The sequence below is a fragment of the Poromitra crassiceps genome (assembly GCF_964638095.1).
Source record: "Poromitra crassiceps genome assembly, chromosome: 26".
Lineage (NCBI taxonomy): Eukaryota > Metazoa > Chordata > Actinopteri > Beryciformes > Melamphaidae > Poromitra > Poromitra crassiceps.
In genome coordinates this window covers 1083372-1105931 of record NC_139640.1, presented here as the reverse complement: position 1 = coordinate 1105931, position 22560 = coordinate 1083372, and the positions used below count along the sequence as shown (strand labels likewise).

Here is a 22560-nt window from a genome sequence, read left to right as displayed (position 1 = left end):
TATTGCCACACTTCATATATCAGACTGACTGCCAAGTTAATCTGGTCAATCTTGCATTTTTCCCCCCTTATTTGTGATTTGCTGTGCATTCAATTCCCCCCCCCCTTCAAAAAATACAAAAATGATCACTATATTTTTACGTCAGTTAAACCATTTTATTACAAACGTTCTGTGATTACAAACACCCAGAGATTTACTAGGAAAGGTTATCATCTCAATTTCTATCGAGATGAAGATCTATTCAAAACAGTACAGCTTAATTTTGTTATATTATCAATCACTCAAAATTGGTAGTCTAGCGATAAAAAAGAAAGAAAAGATCAAATAAAAACTCAAGTTTCACAAATGAATAACTGCTAAAAATTTCCCAAAATAACAAAGACATAGAATTAATACAATATACACGGGGGGGAAAAGAATAACATATTGAAGTCATTTAAAAAAAAGTCACCTGCAGAAGGGAAATTGGTGACAATCCACTTGGCCTTCCCAAAATTCACTGGGAGTTTGACGAAAGTAACCGTTACTACCGACAGCTAGCTCGGTTTGGAGTGACAATAAATCTAGTGCTTTCTTCAATCAATTCCAAAGGGTCGGAAATAGAAAGCAAATACAGTACCACTTAACATTAAGTCGCCCCTCTAACTGTAGCTAACCCACTGTTCGTTAAGAAACTTAATGTTAAATGTAACTCGTGCGTTTCCCCATTTGCATTTCATTAATCTGGGTTCAAACGGCACAATAGGCCGAAAACAGCAAAGCGAAACACAAAAGGAGGCCGAGTGCAGCCGTATCAATGTTTGTTTCTTAAATAGGGGGGGCGATAGTGACAGGCAGGGGGGCCCCGCCCCCACCTAGTACTGGCAGGGAAAACACTGCTATTTCTAAAAAAGCTTTAAGAAAAGGAGAGAAGTTAAATTTGTTTCTCCTACTGTCTTCGCTGCACGAGGGACATTGCTTTGCTCCTCCTCAGCCTCTCCCAGATATATACTTAGAAGGCACAATCAGTGTGTACATGTATTAGGGTAAGTCTCAACGCCATTTCATCTCCCTTCCCCCGTGGGTTTGTCCTTCTCTACGATGGCCATTGGTCTGTCTCGTGTTTTGCATTCACCCCCACCCTATGTCTTACTGCTTTTCATCCCTCACTTCCTGTTCGTCATCTTATAGCAGTTTGCAGCGTTTCTTGGGTTTGGTCTCGGGAGGTTCCAACGCCGCCAGGATGGCCTCGTCAAACACGTTCTTCAGTCCTCTCTGGTTGAAAATGGAAGAAAGAAATATGTAAATACAGCACGTCGGCATTGCTTATTTTAAAATGTTCTGCTGTTATGTATGGACGGTTTTCACGGAATTTGGTTGCTATGGGAACAGTTTGAACCCTATCTTATTTCCTGTCGGCTATTGCATTAGCACACATTGCAACAGGAAGTCAAGCTAGGGGCAATTTTGAATGTTTACGTTGTCAAATTAAAAGCGTCTATTTTGACAACGTCGCGAACGCCAAATCCGCACCTGCGTGAGGGCAGAGCACTCCACATATTTGACGGCCCGCAGGTCGCGAGCTAGCTTGTCGCCGCTCTCCGAAGACAGGGGGCGCTGCTTGTTCTTGGCCAACTTCTCCACCGTGTTGCTGTCGTCCCGCAAGTCCACCTGAGTGCCCACTAGTAGGAAGGGGGTGCGTGGGCAATGGTGAGAAATCTCAGGAACCCACTGTGGGGGGGGAGAGACAATAAATAAAGATCAAATAGATATTTTCATCCGTCACTGTCAGCGTAAAACGAGCAAACGCTTGAGCAAACTTTTCTTTGATCAAAAATGTCAAGGCCATGTTCTTCAATCAGTGGATAGAGGATAAAAGCGGTTTGATTAAATGACTGACCTTCTCCCTGACGTTCTCAAAAGATGATGGGGAGACGACAGAGAAACATACGAGGAATACGTCTGTCTGTGGGTAGCTGAGAGGACGCAGCCTATCGTAGTCCTCCTGACCTGAGAATACCAGACAGAAAAAAATGCTTTTACTATTGTAATTAAGAATGACAGAAATAAAGTAAGCCAAGAGTGTCAAAAGATATTCACGTTACCTGCTGTGTCAAAGAGGCCGAGTGTATACGGCTCTCCACCAATCATAACAGTCACTGCATAATTATCGAAAACCTTTTGGACACACAAAAACAAAGAAATATAATGTGACAACAACAAAAGCTGAGATGATATGACCAGCATTTCTATTAAAGGAACACTCCGCCCATTTTCAACCAGCTTTGTATCATTAGAACATCAGTAGTATATCAGAAAACTGTAAACGGTTTTGAAGTCTGTCATTTAATTTGACAGTTATTGAGTGTTAAAGTGTGGACCAGTGACATCACTGGTCCACACTAACTCAAATTAATAACTCATTAACTCAAATCAACTCTCAATAGCTGTCAAACTATTCATCATTCATCTAGTTTGACAGTTATTGAGAGTAATGATACAAAGCTGGTTGAAAATGGGCAGAGTGTTCCTTTAACTATGAAAAAGTATTAAAAAGGAAGGTTGTCGGTTGTAATAAGTAAACAATCTGTTGACAATATGCATCTCGGCATGACTCCTTTACGCAAGCCACTTACCGTAGGCACATATTCTGAAGGGAACTTGTTGGTTGTGTAGGAAATCAGTAGGCAGGTCTTTCCTACCGCACCGTCCCCTACCACGACACATTTTATAGTCTGCATCTACAGGGATTAACAGACAAACCAACTTCAGGGACACGCCAGGAAACACAAAGCTCCCAGACAGAGAGAAGGCCACTAGGCCAGACACTCAGACAGAGAGGAAGTGCATTCAGTACAGTAAAATACACAATAGTGTCAACTTTATCGCCCCAAGGACATCTTTGAGAATTCACATGTCGCTCTATAGCTATATCAGACCAAGTGAGACAAGATGGGAGATACATTCACTAACTTAACAAGGCAAGGTAATAATAGAAGTGCAGTGAGTGAATAAGTGTGATCTATATTGTATGCGATATAAATAAGAAAACAACATGACAACATAATTACTACTATTAGATGTGTGAGCTTAATATTGATGACAGACAGTGTAAAAAGTTTACTTCCGCATAAGCTACATACCAACGATTTTAGTTAACAAGAAAAAGTTACCTCGGCCTACAGTCCAAGTGATTTAGCTGCGGGTATCAGCAGATTATCAAATTAAGAAAGGAATGAAAACAGAGTCAACTTCTGGGCGCACAACGAAAAATTATAACATTTTGCCGGTTGAAATAAACTATGGACAGATTATAACGAGACACCAAAGCTTAAACGGTGGCTTTCTAAACAAGGTGGATAACAGTTAATAGAGAAGTAGCGTTAACGTTAAGGTTGATAATGTGAGATGTGTTTTTTCCTTGCGCCTCTAATAGCTAATCACTGTAACTAACAAACTCAATGTATGGAGAAAAATACCCGCAATTAATTTACCATCTAAAGGGATGTAACATTTGTGACAACCTCATTGACAATACTGATGATGTTAACGTACAATGTTACCATTACCATGATTAGCTGTTCACGTAAGCATGTTGGCTAACTAACGTTAAGGTTGATACTTTCCACACTCCGCGGATATATACCAATGAACGAGCAGTTTCCTTTCGCTACAAAGTTTGCAATGTTAACGGACTATCCTAATACAAGTGTGTCTAAATGTGTGTTCAAGTATAATCGACCGATTCTGACTGTTTTACAACTCTACTCACCGTTTTTCTCCAGACAGGTTAGGCGTTGGTTACATCCGGGTTTGAGAGTCGAATTACTTTTTGCGCAGCTGCAAACCACACACGCCGCTGCCACACAGCACAGACAGCAGTCATAACCAAACCGTGGAAACACTGCCACCTACTGGACAGAATTGCATTACAGGGCAGTCAGCGTCCACATAATTATTATTATCACATAAAATGATTAGCATTGGCACCTTTGATGATGAGCCCAACAAAAACGTTGGACTACTGACACACACACACACACACACACGCACGCACGCACACACACACACACACACACACACACACACACACACACACACACACACACACACACACACACTCACACACACACACACACACACACACACACACACACACACACACACACACACACACACACACACACACACACACACACACACACACACACACACACAATAACATTCTAATATCAAGATTCAAGATTTGTCATTGTCACTCCATTGTACAAGTACGCACGTGTGAAGTAGTTCTTATGCTGTGGGCTCCGTTACAGGTGCAGATAATAGGTAAATAGTGCAAAATCACAGCAAACAACAAATAGGGCAATAAGGCAAACAATGTAAACAGTAAAAAAAAAAAGAAAAAAAAAAAAAGGTAATAAAGTAGAAGTAATAAAATATTCAAATGGAATACATGTACTGTACAGATAGATTAATATGAAAAAGTGTTAACAGTGTGTGTGCGCGCGCGCGTGCGTGCAGGTGTGTGTATGTGTGTGTTTGATTTATTGAGGAGTCTCGTGGCCTGCGGAAAGAAACCATTCTGCAGACAGTTTGTACGTGCTTTCGGGACCCTGTATCTTCTCCCTGAGGGCAACAGGGAGGGCTGTTGCCAGGTGGGTCGTGTCTTTGATGATCTTCCGGGACTTCCTGAGGCACCGCTGAGTGTACAGATCCTGCAGTTTTGGCAGCTCACCTCCATGGTGGTGCAGTTCCCGTACCAGGTAGTGAAACAGCCGATCAGCAGGCTCTCAATGGCGCCTCTGTAGAAGTCCCTGAAGATTTTGGGCCTCAGGCCAAATTTCTTTAGGCATCTGAGTGTCCCAGGTACTTGAAGCATTCCACCCTTTCCACCACTGTGCCGTGGATGGTGACTGCGGGGTGAGTCCCCCTCCCCTTCCTGTAATCCACAATGACCTCCTTGGAGATGTTCAGGGAGAGAGGTGGTTGTTCTGGCACCACTGTTCCAGGGCATCCACCTCTTTCCTGTAGGCCATCTCATCAGCATTGGAGATCAGCCCCACAACTGCTGTGTCGTCAGACGATGGTGTTTGAAGTCTGTGTCACCACGCAGTCATGGGCGTAAAGGTCATACCAGAAGGGGCTGGAGACACAGCCCTGTGGCGCTCCTTTGCTGATGGTCAGTGGGGTGGAGGTGCAGGTCCACCTGTTGGCGGTCCATCAGGAAGTCCAGGATCCAGTCGCACAGTACTGTGTTCAGGCCCAGATCCTTCAGCTTCCTGATCATTCTCTCATAGGTGTGTCCCTCCCCTCCAGGTGGGAGAGGGCGCTGTGGAGTACGTGTGCGATGGCATCCGCTGTGCTCCTGTTGGGGCGGTATGTCAATTGTAGGCGGTCGTGGCTGGTGGGGACTGTGGGGCAGATGTGTAATATGACCAGCTTCTCCAGGGACTTGCTGGCTATGGGAGTGAGGGTGCGGTGCACCAGTCATTGAGGCTGGTCACCTTCTGCTGTTTGTGAATGGGGGATGGGGATGATGGTATTAAGATTCAAGATTCATTTTAATAGCCATAGTGAGTAATCTATATATATATATACAATTGAGTATGTGGACTTCGTCTGTTTGTTTCAAGTTCTGTGTTCGGCCACAGCTATGCCGTTTTACGTGCGATTGGGCTGAAACCTTCAGGGTGTGTAAAGGGCACCCGTGCGGGTGACCTGACGCCGCTGGATTATTTAATTAGGCTAATTAGCTAATGATGTGATGTCATCAGTGATGATGTCATCAACGATGATGTCAAAAGTGATGTCATAATTCGCACACGCACACACACACACACACACAAGGAGGCTTGGTGACAAGACTAATCAGTGATGTCATAGGGGGGCACACACACACTGATGATGTCATCAGTGATATCATAATTGGGCACACACTATTGAGCAACACAGACACACACGCGCTAATAGGGCAGGCGAGGCTGAGCTACGGGCGAGGCCGTGCAGCGTTTGTAGATTACAAACGAGGAGTTTGAATTAGAGGAAGTACCTGTATAGCTACACAGCGCAGGGGTCACATCAACGACAGATGGAGCAAAACATAAAAAAAAATCTCAAATTATAAAGTGCAAAGTGGCATCTACTTGGGGGGGGGGGTTAGTAGGATAGTGTCTGTGGGATAATGTGCATGCAGGGACCCCAGCCTGTTGCAGAGTCGGTTGTGCTCAGGGGCATCATGGGGCGAGTCCTGATTTATGGGGGTTTTCAGGTCTCATTGAAGAGGCGGATAGCAGTTGGGAAGAAGTTATCCCTGTGTCGAGAGCTTCTGGTACTGCCAGTCAACATCAGTCTTCTGCCATGGCCGGGCAACCAGGGGCCAGGGCTGGTATTTGGTTTGGGTACAGATGTAAAAAGACACTGCTGCTTCATAGTTAATCATCACACACTATATACAATTGCACACTCAGTCCGTATGTCCGTATTACAATGTGCTGTAATTTGAGTGACTGTCCGTGTTACCATACCAGATTGTCATAGACGAGGTGATGATGCTCTCAATGATGGATGTGTAGAAGCGGACCAGGAGGTGTTTGTTGACTCGGAACTTTTTTAATTGTCTGAGGAAGTACAGTCTTTTGAAGGGATGGCAGGCTGCACCCGACCACCTTTTCAGCATGGCATGGCAGATGATGCGCTGCAGTCTGGAGATGTCCTTGCGGCCAGCAGCATACCAGACGGTGATGGAAGAAGAGACGATGGACTCGACTCGATGGTGGGGGTGTAGAAAAGTGCCATTGCTGACTTTGGCACATTGAACTTCCTCACCGCCGAAGAAAGTACATCCTCTGTTGTGCCTTCTTCCTCTATTTACTAATCTATTTAGATTTTAGATTTAGATTTTTTTTTAATACAGTATTATCTATTACGTTGTTGTTTTATCTATTATGTTGTTGTGTTTTTTAATCACAGGAAAACATTTATTTTGAAAAAAGAAAACCGGCAGTTGAAACGAGCGATTCTGACGCCGACTTGACAGTAGTTTTGCTTCCTTTGTCAGACTGACTTCCGTTTTCATGTTTAGTGCAGGTATCTGGAAAATACATTTGCCATCCAGGTAGCAAATAGGATTATCTGTTGCTTTGATCCACTTTAGCAAGTTGGGAGCCTTTTCGAGACGGAGCTGTCTTTCCTTTCCGCTTGGCGACAGTTTGAGTCCATATCAATCCCACTCCATCCTTTAGGACCGACTATTTACCTAGCTAGCTGGCTAGCATCAGCAGCCAGCTGAATTAACGTTACCTAACATGTTTCGATACTTGAATGACGTTGATGACAACCCTTTCATGATGTAAGTATTCCCGTTTATAAAATACCACGTTAGCACGGTGTTAGTTCCTCGCTGCTTTGTATGTGGAAGGAAATCTGCATGCGATACAGGCATGCTAACAGCTAGCTTGTTTAAATGTGTCCTGAAGCAGGTACCTACATTAGCTAGCAAGCTCTCTGTAACGTTAGGGCCTAGCATAGTCCACCATATTGGATGGCCAATAACAAGCAAAGCCATCTAAAGCTCAACAAGAACACCCTCACTTATCAAGCAGTATCTTAACTAGTCAGCTACCAGTACTCAAATGCCGTTGCTTTACAAATTCCAAAAAGTAATTTGATTATTCCAGTTTTATGGTTTGACATTAAATTGGAGGAATCATCCTTTTCTAAAATAAAAAATAAATAGCAAAAAAAAAAATTGCAGATGGGTATAACATCTCCTTGTTTGTGAAGATTATCCTGCTGAACACAAATTACCACTCCCATAAACTCATGCGGTGTATATATGTATGTATGTATATATATATATATATATATATATATATATTAGGGATGTCACAATATATCGTGCCACAATATATCGCGATATCAAAACGTGACAATATGTATCGTTGAGATGAAATCTCATATCGTGAGAAAAAGAAGCTGAACATGGTGGCAGTGATCTGCATCTGATTGCATGCTCGCTCTCCTTTTCATTGCTTTGTTTGAACAGACGAGGGACGTTACAGACACGGAGGATGAAAATGGTGAAATTACTCAAATTAGCGTGGAGGATGCCCCCTCAACTTACAAATCGATCGCAAAAAAAGTATTGTTAAAATATCGTATCGTATCGTTATCGTGAACCCAATATCGTGTATCGTATCATGAACTGAGTGTATCGTGACACCCCTAATATATATATATATATAGATTCAAAAAACACAGGATAATAAGATGTAAATATCCCTTGTGCAAGCACTTACTAGAGAGTCTTTTGATGGTACACTATCTGCAACACTGAAGTGGCTAATGATGGAATTTGACACAGAGGGGCGAGGGTTAAAAGAGTCATTGGAGTCATCAGGTGGTAACCCCCCTTCACCGGCGTTTCGACGACAAAACCACTACACCTCTAGAGGGCTCGTCGGCAACACCTGGCGTCCCAGGTGTGCCCTCCTCTGCTTTCAACCCTCCCCTCTGTGTCGTCTCCCACAGTTTATCAGCAGCACCGGGCAACAGCTTCCATGCCAACTCCAACTCCTCCATTACAGTGGTATTGATGCACTGCAAACTTTGGTTTACATCCCGTTGCTGTGCTTCACTCGACTGATTTGACCTTGCCTTCGCAGATGTATATATATATATATATATATACACACAATTAAACCCCAAGTAAACCATATGAAAAATGCATGCAACCGAGCATTACTATGGGATGTCCTACCCTGCTAAATTCGTCATATAAGCCGTTTTCCCACATGCGTACCGGAAAATTACCTGTAAGTCAATATCGGACATTTCCCTTCACACTTCTCCTCTGGCATGTGGGAATCTATCAGCGAAATTGCCTGTATGTGGGGGGGGGGGCGGCACTGCAGAGCGGGTGGGGAGTGACGTGTCGGCAAAACTCCGAATGGTGAAATAAGTTTGCTTGTTTATCCGTTCACCTGCATCGCGTTGAAGCACTTTTTACAGACTGGCTTCATTTGATGTGTCCGGGCTTGCCTTGGCTGTCGGCAACGTAAGCAAAATACTTCCACTTTCGCTTCGTGCATTTGCTTAGTCCCTGTCGGGCTGTGACTTAAGAGGAGTCGGACTGTGGCCAGAGAGCGAGCAGAGAGGAGAGGGGGAAATCAGCACAGCACACCCACACATGAAGCTGACATAGGCTACTGCTCTTATTATCACAAGATCATTTCGCCAGTTTGCTTTAATGTGCGCGAATGATTAGATTATGCCCGCTGGAACATTAAGCAACGTGTGTACACCTCGCCATTGAGAGTGTCACGGAAAATGACTGCACCCGTTTCTCACTAGTATCCGCTAAAACGCATACCGCTCTTCTGACAGGCTAGAAAGTGGTGAAATCTCCGCGACGACGGGGTCGCGCTTATACCGGCACGGTGCCTTTCTCACATGCAGGCATTAGACCACATACCGGTCATTTTGCGGTACAAAGCGCATGTGGGAAAAGGGCTATAGTGTGTTGTGTTCTATAAATTCCTATATTATTTGCATCTTGTATACTACAGCTGTGTGAGTTTGCGTTATTCACCCAGTTACACCTGTGATTGTGAAATCACATGAGGTTTTTTTTTTCCCGTGAACAGGAAGGATTAAAGTGTACTTTCTGATTTCTTCCAGGGATCCATTTGCAACTCACAGGCAGCAGATGAGGAGCCTGTTTGGATCATTTGGCTTTGAACCGTTTCCTCTCGCCCCGCAGATTCAGCCGCCCCGCGCACCTCACCTACAGGTATCCGAGTCTTTCTGAGTGCGACTGTATTCATACGTTAGGCTACATGTGTTTATTAACACATTCATCTTTATCGTTTTGTCTACATTTGGTGTCCCATTTTCTTCTAGGCTGGTGCTCTGACTCCTTTCGGCATGATGGGAATGGTGAGTACAGTAGTTGCTTCTGTATACAGATATTAATAAGTGCATTTTTAATGCACACCAAGTGTCCATAGCGTTAGTCTGGGCACCTTTCACCCCGCTTTTTGTCATGGGGGGCGTAAACCACGGAACCAGATTCAAAAAACACAGGATAATAAGATGTAAATATCCCTTGTGCAAGCACTTACTAGAGAGTCTTTTGATGGTATCTGCAACACTGAAGTGGCTAATGATGGAATTTGACACAGAGGGGCGAGGGTTAAAAGAGTCATTGGAGTCATCAGGTGGTAACCCCCCTTCACCGGCGTTTCGACGACAAAACCACTACACCTCTAGAGGGCTCGTCGGCAACGCCTGGCGTCCCAGGTGTGCCCTCCTCTGCTTTCAACCCTCCCCTCTGTGTCGTCTCCCACAGTTTATCAGCAGCACCGGGCAACAGCTTCCGTGCCAACTCCAACTCCTCCATGACAGTGGTATTGATGCACTGCAAACTTTGGTTTACATCCCGTTGCTGTGCTTCACTCGACTGATTTGACCTTGCCTTCGCAGATGTATGACAGTCAGAAGGGTATAGTCAACGCGAGGCCTCTGTCCCTCCTCCCTCCAACACGGAAGCCTGTGGGCAACAGCCTCCGTGCCCGAGTCAGACTCCTCCATGACACCATTCTCCCTCAAACACCGAAGCTTGTGGCCCGCCGCTGCGATTCCTGTGGTGCTCTCTTGCACTGTGCTCGTGTTGCTCATAGTCGTTTCCGGTCCAAAGTCTATTACCGCGATATCAGCCGATGAGTCCTCTTCCGCGAATGAACACCGGAAGGAAGTGCGCCAAAAAACGTCTTTGTTGCCGTTAGCTTGACGTCTCTTTCCTCGATTAATTGTCTGATGCAAAGCTTCTGTATTGGCTTAAAAGATGTGAGATTGTGAATCCGCAATGTTTCTACAAGAACTTCTTCAAAAACTTTGTTCGGTACGTCCATCTTTTGTTTTGTTGTTTGCCGTTCTGATACGTTGTGTCTAATTGTCAAGTTAACGTAAAAGTTGACGAGCTATATCCGCTGTTACTTCCTGTCTAGGGCGGGCTCTAGGCCGGAACCAGGCAGGGTGACAAAATCAATTGTGAACGGAGGCCAGGCTCTTTCTCGCCGAGAAGAGCCTGGTGACACGAGGTTACCATAGAGTAGTTAATTAGATACTCAAGGATTTCATTTTAAACCTGGCACATCTACACATCATATCTTAATATCATATTTGGCTTGGTTTATGGTTCTTTTGTAAAGTCATTAGACCTAAATGTGTCCGTAAACAAAAATACTCAACATGTATAAATGACTTTAGTCCTCAATGACAGTCACGGTGTGGACATTTTCCCACCGGGTAATAAAACACGTGACAACACCGGTGTTTCCGGTGACACCGTAAAAATTAGGGATGGGCATCGAATTTCGAATTTTCGAATAATCGTTGTTATTATCAAGGTCGACTTTTATTATTGAAATTCGAAATTCGAAAAAAAAAAAAAAAATTTTTTTTTTTTTTTTTTTTTTTTTTTTTTGAGTGAAATGTTGCATTGTCTCCCCTGATTCTAAGTACCGGTATAGTCAAATCGCTATAAGCATTTTAAGCAAGGTTTATGGAAAAATGAATGGCGGATGAAATCCCATGAAGAGGGAGAGGGGGTGACTTTGGCACCCCTTTGGCACTCAGACCTGAGCCTACTAAATATTTAATGAACCACAACCACTCATGATTGTCAAAACTGTTTTTTATTTTCGAAAATGTCAATGTAAAAAAAATTAAAAATGTAAAAAAAAAAAAAAAAAATTTTTTTTTTTTTTTTTTTACATTTTTTTATTTATTTTCGAAATTCGAATTAAATTCGAATTTGGCCAGCGAATTTCGAATAGTGTTTTTGCTAGAAATGCCCATCCCTAGTAAAAATAAATGTAAACAATAGGATTGTTAGTTCCTACTAGTGCATGTTGTTCCCGGGAACAATAACAGTGAGACACCAGTCGGGTATCCTTAGCAGCAGCTAGACTAGAGCAAACGTTACGTTATATGTATGTTGATAATACAAGTTTTAAAGTAAGCAAGAGTCTATGCTTTAACCGTCCATGCTGTGGGTTCATAGAGACAAGACGCACGCTGCTGCTGTTTAAAGTACTAACGTTAGCATGGATGCTCACAGTCATACAACACTGGCTGCATCACAACTCATGGCTACATCTGACTTGAGACAACTTTTCAGACGCCCGTGGAGACAATCTTTCTCAAAAGAAACTAACAATAGCGACACATCTGGAGACTTTTTCTGACATGGGATTAACAATACCAGCAAGCAGCAGTAAGCAGGCACTGACTGAATGCTGGTAAGTCCTCCCTCCCGCTAGCATTGATGCTAAGTTAGCATCGACTTTTCGCTGTGGGAAAAAAAGGCACATTTCCAGAGATGGCCCGCAGTGACAACAGTATGCACACGCATGCAGGCTTAGCTAAGGGTCTTACCTACATGTGTATGAGGAGGGCATCATTTGTGTTCATAAGATGTATAGCGTTAGTTGGTGGTCTAACCAGAACAGTGGGGCCACACTGCAGCCCAGAGGGAGCGCTTGTAATTTACACCGGCGCACGCTGAAACGGCGGAGTTTTCCTTTCAATTCTTCCTCCATAAAAACAAAAGGTGTTACCGGTGGGCACGTTATGTAATCGGTGTATGTCTCACCACCGGGTGACACCGGTAACACGTCTCACCACCGGGTAACCGCGGTAACACTGAATACCGCGGCAAGCCTAAGTCACGCACTTCTTAACAAGAGGCTACAAACTTGCCCAGGGTTCATAATTCATGTCCATCTTCTTACTTATGCCGATTTGGGGGTGGAACACCATTTTTTCAGGGGGTACCTGAAGGGTACTGCTCGACCACTGCCTGGGGATGCCTGGTGTCAGCGTAATCCTTGGGGATTACTAGGGATGCTAGGGGATGCTGAGGGGCATGCTAGGGGATGCCTTGGCCAATGCCAATCCTGGCATTGGCCAGGATTGGCCAATGCCAAAGCCAGTCCTCAGAATTGTCAAATCAAATCATCGACACCGTATATGGTCCGCCTCTCAATTTGTTTTCAGTCTGAAACGGATAACCCGGATGACATGGGTCAAGTGGCTGCAACTCGGATGCACGTGACGAACGGGTTCACCTCCACTTTAACTATGGATTTCTGTGGGACTGCACACAATCTGTACGTTGTCATTTTCTCACCTCAATGAGAGAATGACCAGTGGCCACCGGAGTAAAAAAGACACAACCTCTGGGTTTTCATTCAAGCCTGCGATTATATTCTTTCGTTGATCATTCAGCTTTTGAAAATTCTATTTTGCCAGCTAAAGGCATGCGTTTCCACTGGTTTTTAACCCATTGATACCTGATGCAGCATTTGCGTGTATATCCCTCATTTGTGTGTGTATCCCTTTAAGACCGTGTCACGCGGTTCGCGGTCTTAAAGGGATACACACACAAATGCTGCATCAGGTATCAATGGGTTAAATAAATAGGTCAGGGGTGAGAGATTATGGACACTATCGGCTCTGTTTGGGAGATGAACCACTCAATATATAGTTGCTCTTTAAGCCAATGGGAATTTTAAAGAGCTCCTTTCTCATTTCCACAGGGCGGAGGAGGAGGAGGCTTCATGGATATGTTTGGGATGATGGGAGGAATGATGGAAAACATGGTGAGTACTTATGTCGACCAGTTCCAAATAAACAGAAAATAATGACCCTCTCGACTGCGCCCAGTCAGACCCCGCAGTACTCCGTTTCACCTTTTCATTGACTGATCTTTCTCGTCCTCCAGGAAAGAGGAATGTCCGGTGTGCCGAGCTGTCAGACGTACTCCTCCTCAACAATGATCTCCTACTCCTCCTCGGACTCAGGGGCTCCCAAAGTCTATCAGCAAACCAGCGAAATGAGAACGGCACCTGGAGGGGTGAGACTAAAATCCCCCTTTCACATAGATGAAAGAAGCCTGGTCTATTGGAGGCTTTTTGAGTTTTGTGTGAAACGGTTCGACCAGCGTTTTCTGACCACCAGTGAACAAACCTGGCTGTAGTGAAGCCGGTTCAAAACCATGTTTCGTGCTGTGTGGAAAAAAAAGTTGTTTAAAAAGCTGTTACATGGTACAAGTTGTTCTGAAGTGTTGCGCTATATTGTGAAGATAACCAAAAACTACCAAACGCCATTGTCTATAGAGGCCATTTACACCTGGCGTTAACATGTGGTTTCTGCCATCCGATTGCAATCAGATTGTGTTTTATCACTTGAAAGTACAGGTGTAAACGCCCCCAAAACGCATTGAAGAAGGATTGCAATCTGATCGGCCAAACCACCTCCGGAGGTGGTCAGGGATGCATTGTGTACACATTGAACACAAGTGTAAATGCAATGTGTCCTCTCAATCTGGATACAGCAACTGTATGCGGATTGAGGGGACAACCATTTCTGCAATCAGATTGCAGAAAATGCATGTTAACGCCAGGTGTAAATGGAATCAGGCTAAAGTGATAAAATACAATCTGATGGCAGAAAACACATGTTAACGCCAGGTGTAAATGGCCTCTCTGTTTACTTACTAGCCTGTGTTCGTAAATATCGGTGCCGTCGATGACTCGTTCTTGCGCGATATCTTCTCTTTGCAGCGGTCAAGTCTTTTTAGATGACTGGTCTGTGTTAATTGTAGCTGTAATTAGCTTCAATTGCCTCAGTAGGCTTTCAAACAAGTCAAAACAGAAACAAAAATTCTTCTGCAGCATCTTTTACTGTAAACAAACAGTTGTGCATGTTTTGCATTGCTTAGAAAAAAAACAGTAGGGATTGTACGAAAAGGTACATAAGTTGGCCAATTGATGGCGTACAGGCAGTGTGAACAGGTTTTATTTGAACAGGCAGTGTGGACTGGTTTGGAATTAACAGTGCCACATTTTCAATAATGCCTTTTTAATACTAATAGTCCAGATAGGGAGGAATAGTCTGTTTCATTTGAATTATTATTATTATTATCCTATTACGGTCATGTGCCCTACAGTCAATAACCCAGGCTGGATTTTGACCTTCTGGTCTCATTATCATGCAGCGCCACTGCTATGCACACGTGCATCACACACTGCTATAGGTCGAGGCCACGTCTCGTCAGAGACGCTGGTTTAGCTGGCTCAGCCTGGCTGGGGGCGGGGTCAGGGTGGGGTAAAAACCCCCGTTCTATCCATTCAGCAAAGTTAGAATTTAGCGGATAGCCCAGCCCAGGCAGACACGATCGGGGATTTAACCACCGCAGTAAACGCACATCTGAGCAGACGTCTTGTGTTCTGCTCTAGAACCCCCAAACCTGTAGTTTAGAGCCGCAGCACCGTCTTTTGGTGAGTCAGCCCATGAGATATATGGGCGGTTTTACCCCACTCGCGCGCCAACCGTTTAACATTTTGTGGGCGTTCCCAGACATGCGGACTGTCTCTATGCTGTGTGAATAGAGGGGAGGGACGGGTGGTGCCCTCAAAAAAAAGTTGTGGATCTCCTATTTTAAAACGACATGCGATGCAGCAAATAAACAAACTCATGTTTCCCTCAGTCATCACGCTGGACATAAACAGTCGTGCGAGATTCCTCCCACTCCCACAAATATGTAATGTACGTAAACATGCTAATCATGAATTAAATTCACAGGGAGAAACTAGTGTAAGTTTTAATGTACAGCGGATAATTCACTTGTAGCAGTAGCCTGCATGAGGCGTTCAGGGGGCATGGTAAATGTAGCAGACGCTGTGAGGCCTTTAGGGAACATCTGTAATTTGTAGCTACAGAAAATAACCTGGGTTACACTTTAGGTTATCTTGTGTTACTGGACATCTAACTAACGTTGCAGTCAGAGGCAGAGCCATCTATCTTACATAATGTGCTGGACTTCATTTCTCTATTAAAATACTTATTTTGTTGAGGAAAAATGACTGAAAATGTTTTTTTTAAAGGTTTTGGCCTCTTTTTCTCTACTTTTCTGTTCTATAGTGCTATAGTATGATATACTTTTATTTCATAGTTACTGTATGTTTTTTGTATTGCTAACATTGATAATGAAAAGAAAAGAGCTCCCGCACACTGTCTCCAAATGCAAAAGGCGTATTAACAGAAAGAATAAGGATTTAGTCCAAAGACCTTCATCAGATTCTTCAGTTATTTTCTTTTGAATCAGTTGGATTTTCCCTCCTCCGTCCACCGGTCATTTTCTTTGCTCCTAACATTGATAATGAAAATATATTTCTTCAGTTTAAAGAAGATTGCATTTGTGTGTTAAACTTAATTCACTGTCACCCTTCAGATCCGCGAGACGCGCCAGTCGATGCGCGACAGCGAGAGCGGCGTCGAGCGTCTGGCCATCGGCCACCACATCGGGGAACGCGCGCACGTAATGGAGCGCGCGCGAAACCGCCGCACCGGAGACCGCGAGGAACGACAGGACTACATCAACCTCGAAGAGAGTGAGTCGTGATGAAACTTTACAGAAGGTTTTCTAAGTAAGATTGTTCGTATTGTGTGAATATCCTATCCTAATATACCATCGCTACATTTTTGAAGAGTGAAAGTAATAGAACAAATTATTGATCGTAATGTGTAATGAAAGTTTTATTACTTGGAGTTTAGTAATGCCATAATTAAGAAATTAGATGTGAGGAATATGGGATATGTTGCATATGATTGATTGATTGATTGATTTATTTACGTGTCATCCACTCTAGCTGCCCAACCCCCATGGGTTTACAAGACACAACAATAAAACAGAACAATAAGCAACACAACAACGATACATTTAGAATACAAGTCGTAAGACTGCAATGGGTCGGACAGCAACATAAAACCAATACATCCATTTCTAAATAGAAGGTTCTGTCTTTGCTCCCATGCTCGACAGATAACATTTGCAATATCTAACCTCCCTCTCTGTCCCTACCAGGTGAGGCCGGAGCTTTCGACGAGGAGTGGAGGCGGGAGGCAGGGAGATACCCTCCCCCCAACGCCCGGGGGCTGGACTACGGTCGAGACCGGCGGGCAGGAGGCCAGCAGCTGGCTCTCACTGCCCCACCTAGTTCCACGTCTCCTCCTGCCCATCGGCACGAGTCCCCCAGACACCCCCCGCCCCCCCACACCCGTCCCCGTTACGACTGGTGAGAAGGTAGGTAGGTGGAACGCTCAGGCGTTGTTTTTGATCATATCAATTAGGGGATGGGACGATATGCTTATCTCACAACACGCGATATGAGGTTCATGATTCGATATAACCACGATGTGATGTAATAAAACTAGGGATGCACCGATATGAAAATTTTGGCCGATGCCGATAACCGATTATTAACATTGCTGTTATGGCCGATAACCGATATTTACCGATGCCGATATGATCTGTATAAAACCACATTTTTATGATCATCACATTTTGTACATATTGAAAAACACATGTTAACACTGAATTTGAAAAAGTTATGCATTTCTTTATTTGCCCATAAATCATAGATTTACTGCATTATTTCACATCAATGTGAAGAATTTGGCTGATAATGATAACCGATATTAACATTGCAACATCTGACCGATACCGATATGACCGATATGTTAAAAAATGACTAACATCGGCCGATACCGATATGATTGCCGATATATCGTGCATCCCTAAATAATACCTACAGATAGAAGTAGAATAAATACAGAAGTTCAATGACAGATAAATATGAATATAAATATGATCATCAACCATAATCCCCCTCCCCAAAAAAGGCAAGGCCTTTGGGACTTAAAGACTACAGACCCATCACCCTGACCTCTGTGGTCATGAAGTCCTTCGAGCGCCTTGTCCTGTCCTACCTCAAATCCATAACAGACCCACTCCTGCTGGACCCCCTGCAGTTTGCCTACAGAGCCAACAGGCCTGTAGACGATGCAATAAACATGGCACCTCTCCACCACATCCTCACACACCTGGACAATGCAGGAACCTACGCCAGGATCCTGTTCATGGATTTCAGCTCGGCCTTCTTTGACACGTTCATCCCAGCCCCGCTACAGGAGAATCTCTCCCAGCTGGAAGCGGCACGTGAGGCTGGGTAAGCACTAGGGATGGTCCGATCCGATCCTCGGTATCGGTATCGGAGCCGATCCGGCCAAAATCACCGGATCGGATATCTGAGGGGAAAAAAGAGGTAGAATCCGATCCATTAGCCTAAACTATCGTGTAAAATGCACGCCGCCCGTCACGGGGAAGAGAGATACGAACGCGACAACGCGAGCAGCGCAGCAGCGGCATGACGAGTGCACTTTAATATGATGCGAGTAGGCACACCGCAGACTGCCCGATACCAGGTCGCTGAATCAAACAAACAACCCGACTGTAATGGAGAGAGGGGAGAGATCCACACTCCAACAAGCTAATGGCTCATTTCCACCACATATAACAGCACAGTACAGCTCTACTCGACCTGGTCTTACTCGTCTCTACTTGATATAGACTTCTGTTTCCATAGCAAGTTTACTCGCCTCCGCCCACACCTGGTCGTCATAGCGACCGCATATCTGTCCTCCGCCCATAGCCGAAGTAGGCTATAACGTATAACGTTAAAATTAAATCCATACACGGAACTTTTAAACTGTATATGAAATACTGGTGCCTCTAAATTACCTACAAATGTGACAATCGGCCAGGAGAATGGATATCACTTTGTTGTTACTCAAACTCACATGCATGCGCTGCGCGGGGGACGGGAGTGCGCTACGGGGAGAAGGGAAGCCTCTACCCCGGCGGCAACTCACCAGGCAAGACCGCGGCTTCGCTAAACCCCCGCCTCCGGCCTAGCGGAGCCGACGTTACACGCAACTACAAAGGGCTTCCCGAGGAGCAGACTTTTTCTCTCTCAAAACAATTGAAAACCACCGTCATGTTAAAGCTGAGCAAGGAGATCGATTTTATTTCACCAGAGCCGAAGGCAGCAACACAAAAGACTGATGGAAATAACAGAAGAGAGGGTAAGCCCCACTAAACTGGTATCCAGCATTGACAGTAGATGCCTACAGTAAACACAATTCTGCCTGACCAATCAGTCGTCTGCAGTGTTTTCACGTCACGGTATGGTACCGGGTTCACAGCGCTGGAACCTCAACAGAGCAGGGACCAAAAGCAGCACGACTCAACCCCGACTCAACCCGGGCTGTCCACGTTTTTGATCGGTGGAATGAGACAAAAAAGCGAGACGAGCTGGGTGGGGCCGCGCTGATACCAGCGGTGGAAATGGGCCATATGGTGAGAAACAAAAACCCAGCTAGACTCAGTGGTGTAGTGGAGGGTAGACGCAGGTAGACGGAGTCTACCCACTTATTTCTCAGATGTTTGTGCGTCTACCCACTTCTAGCGGCAGATTCCGCCCGGAAACCTTGAACGACCACGGGGCGAAACACCGGAGCTGGTTGGTAAATTAGGGGGGTTGTGAGTCTAGATGTTCTGGCCTATATAGCCTATTTCTTCATTTAAGGAGTAAATATTGTTCCACAGATTGAACATGATGTTTAGATGGCTGGGTGAATTTATTATTAACGGCTTAGTTGTATAAGCGAGGGAAAGGATCGGATTGATATCGGATCGGCAGATACTCAAGGTTGTGGATCGGATATCGGATCGGATAGGATATGGAAAAAGTGGTATCGTGCCATCCCTAGTAAAGCACATAACTGACTTTTGATCTATCGGCACCGGCGCTGCCCAGGGCGGTGTTCTCTCTCCTTACTTCTTCGGTCTGTACACCAAAAGCTGCACCAGTCCGTCAACCTCCTGAAGTTCACAGAAGATACCCACCCTCATAGGGTTCATCACAGACGGAGATGAGTCGGAATACAGACAGGAAGTTGACCTTCTGCTAACTCGGTGCAGTCAAAACAACCTGCTGTTAAATGCTCAAAAAAATCTGTGGAGATGATTGTGGATTACAGGAGCACAGCAGAGGATGTACTTTGTGCAGCAGCTGAAGAAATTCAGTGTGCCAAAGGCCACGATGGTGCGTCCTCACCTCCTCCATCACCGTCTGGTATGCTTCTGCCGCTCTCAAGGACATGAACACTAACAGACTGAGAAGATACAACCTGCCATCACCTCCAGGACCTGCATGCAGCCAGGACACTGGACCATGGCCGACCCCTCCAACCCTGGCCTTCAAGACACTCGCCCATGGCAAGAGACTGAGGTCTGCGAAGACCAGAACCACAGCTTCTTCCCAACCGCCATCAGCCTCACCAACAAGGCCCGCAAACCCCTTTCACCACCGATATGAGTCCCCTCCCCATCAAACTGTAACTCATATCTACGTTTTTAATGCCTGTTTAACTGGGACTGTAAATTCAGGAACCGTGGCCCACTGGTGGGCCTCAGAGCGCCATCTAGTGGGCTCCTAAAGCAGGTGTTTGCAGTCAACTACTTGAAATTAATATGTGGCAGTCAAAATCTATTTGTGGTGCTCAAAATCTATTGTGGTGTACCTCCACAAATATATATCTGTATAGGAGACACTGAATGCTATAGTAGGATATGACAACACATTCTGAACAGGGCACTCCTGAAAAAGAGAGCATTGCTCTCAGTGAGACTTCCCCTGTATAAATAAAAGGTAAAAAAAAAAAAAAAAAATCTGGCCACTAGGGGTTGCACGTGCAGCCAGTGCACCAACGTATCATCGCGCATGTAGACGGTGCAAGTGGTCACAATTTCGTGATTACCGCAGAAGAATAAAATTCGCTATTTTCGCCATTAATTTTTCCGCACAACAACCTGTATTGTCATACGTTTGTATTTGTGATATGTTGAATTATGATATATCGTCCCATGATCCTAATGAATTGACTGCATTTACCAACTCTTGTGATGATCAAATAAACACTGGCTGTGCTCTGCTCTGCTGATACCCCCCCCCCCCCTCATCCAGGGCTCTCTGGCGCCCCCCAGGGCTCACACTTGAGATGAGGTGAGCAGAAGGACGGAGTGGAGGGAAGCGTTCCCTGATGCTGTGAACCAAGCCGAAGATGGAAGTTGTTGGTCATCACAACTGACCGTCATAGATGTTTGATATGACTGGACTGTCTATATATAAACAAACAATATATTACACACACACACACACACACACACACACACACACACACACCAGATCCACACACTTGGTAGTTGCATTTACAGTTCTACTTCTCTGCTGTTACCCTCAACACACACACACACACACACACATATACATGAAGACACACACACACACATACACATGCATCCTCATGCAGACATGTGTATAACCACACTCACACTTTGTACATAGTTACTCATTCTCAAAACTTGACATGCGTTTTTGCCCACTGCACTAAAAAAAAGAAAAGAAAAAAACAACAACACAGTGCCACACTACAGTACATACATCTGCTGTACAGTCCATTTTATGTTTGTGAAGACACTAGTGTGTCTGTGGATTGAATTGTATACTGTTAACTAATTAAACTGACTGAATAGAAGACCATTAAACATTGTTAGATAATTGCAAGCCGAGTTGCAGTGATTCCCTTGTGGTGTTGTTTGAGATGACATTGTCTTAAGTGATGGGTTGTATTTTTGAAACTGATTTCATAACCCCGTCAGTGTGAGGCCGTTTACACCATGCGTTGTTTGTGATCAGATTGCGATCAGATTGTGTTTTATCACTTGAAATGCCAGGTGTAAACACCCCCCAAAACGCATTGAAGAAGGATTGCAATCTGATCGGCCAAACCACCTCCGGAGGTGGTCAGGGAGGCATTGTGTACAGTACACATTGAACACAAGTGTAAATGCAATGTGTCCTCTCAATCTGGATACAGCAACTTTATGCGGATTGAGAGGACAACCATTTCTGCAATCGGATTGCAATCAGATTGCAGAAAATGCATGTTAACGCCAGGTGTAAATGGAATCAGGCTGAAGTGATAAAATACAATCTGATTGCAGAAACCACATGTTAACACCAGGTGTAAATGGCCTCTGTTTAACTTAAAAACCAACCCGCTGTGCACCTGCTGAAACAAAGGTTACATTTTGTGTTCTTATGTGTACTAGAGATAGATATGCATTTACTGTTCATCTCTGACTCAGATAATATACGGCTCCGGTTGACATTCACCCTTGAATGCACAAATCCTGCCATACGTTTGTTTTCATGCTGTGTGCATGCGTACTCCTGCTCCCTCCTCACGATGCCAGGATATCTGCAGGTCATGTGACGTCCAGATGGAACACACTAGTACAGTCGGGTCATGTGTAGGGGTGTCACGATACACTCAGTTCACGATACGATACGTATCACGATACTGGGTTCACGATAACGATACGATACGATACGATTTTAACAATATTTTTTTAAACTTGAATAATGACAATATATGACTGGAAAAGTAGTATTTTATTTGAAATGCACAAATACAAAACATGCTGTTGTGGGAAATTGTTATTACAATAACAACTAGAAAAAACATGAGATTGGAGATAAGGCTTATCTTGAAATAGAATGAGTTACACCGTCACTTAGATTTACTTTGAACTAAAAGGTTTCTCAG

General features: G+C 44.4%; 2 protein-coding genes across 4 annotated transcripts; one reads left to right on the top strand and one right to left on the bottom strand.

Moving 5' to 3' along the window:
• Positions 1 to 471: 471 nt before the first annotated feature.
• On the bottom strand, positions 472 to 3818 carry cdc42l (cell division cycle 42, like). Of its 2 annotated transcripts, XM_083661212.1 has the most exons (7): positions 3752 to 3778; positions 3153 to 3178; positions 2616 to 2720; positions 2085 to 2157; positions 1880 to 1989; positions 1513 to 1710; positions 472 to 1254 (listed from the first exon to the last, which is right to left on the bottom strand). In XM_083661212.1, the coding sequence occupies exons 3-7, from the start codon at positions 2718 to 2720 to the stop codon at positions 1165 to 1167; spliced, it is 576 nt and encodes a 191-aa protein (XP_083517338.1). In that variant the 5' UTR covers positions 3153 to 3178; positions 3752 to 3778; the 3' UTR covers positions 472 to 1164. The 2 variants fall into 2 exon arrangements, with proteins under 2 accessions (XP_083517338.1, XP_083517337.1); XM_083661211.1 differs by lacking the exon at positions 3153 to 3178 and having other exon boundaries at positions 3752 to 3818.
• Positions 3819 to 7053: 3235 nt separating this feature from the next.
• Positions 7054 to 21485, top strand: mlf2 (myeloid leukemia factor 2). 2 transcript variants are annotated; one of them, XM_083661411.1, is made up of 8 exons: positions 7054 to 7330; positions 9661 to 9772; positions 9883 to 9918; positions 13584 to 13646; positions 13769 to 13900; positions 16280 to 16439; positions 16913 to 17131; positions 20916 to 21485. In XM_083661411.1, exons 1-7 carry the CDS (start codon positions 7287 to 7289, stop codon positions 17125 to 17127), a joined length of 762 nt encoding a protein of 253 aa, XP_083517537.1. In that variant the 5' UTR covers positions 7054 to 7286; the 3' UTR covers positions 17128 to 17131; positions 20916 to 21485. The 2 variants fall into 2 exon arrangements, with proteins under 2 accessions (XP_083517537.1, XP_083517538.1); XM_083661412.1 differs by having other exon boundaries at positions 16913 to 17135.
• Positions 21486 to 22560: the final 1075 nt, after the last annotated feature.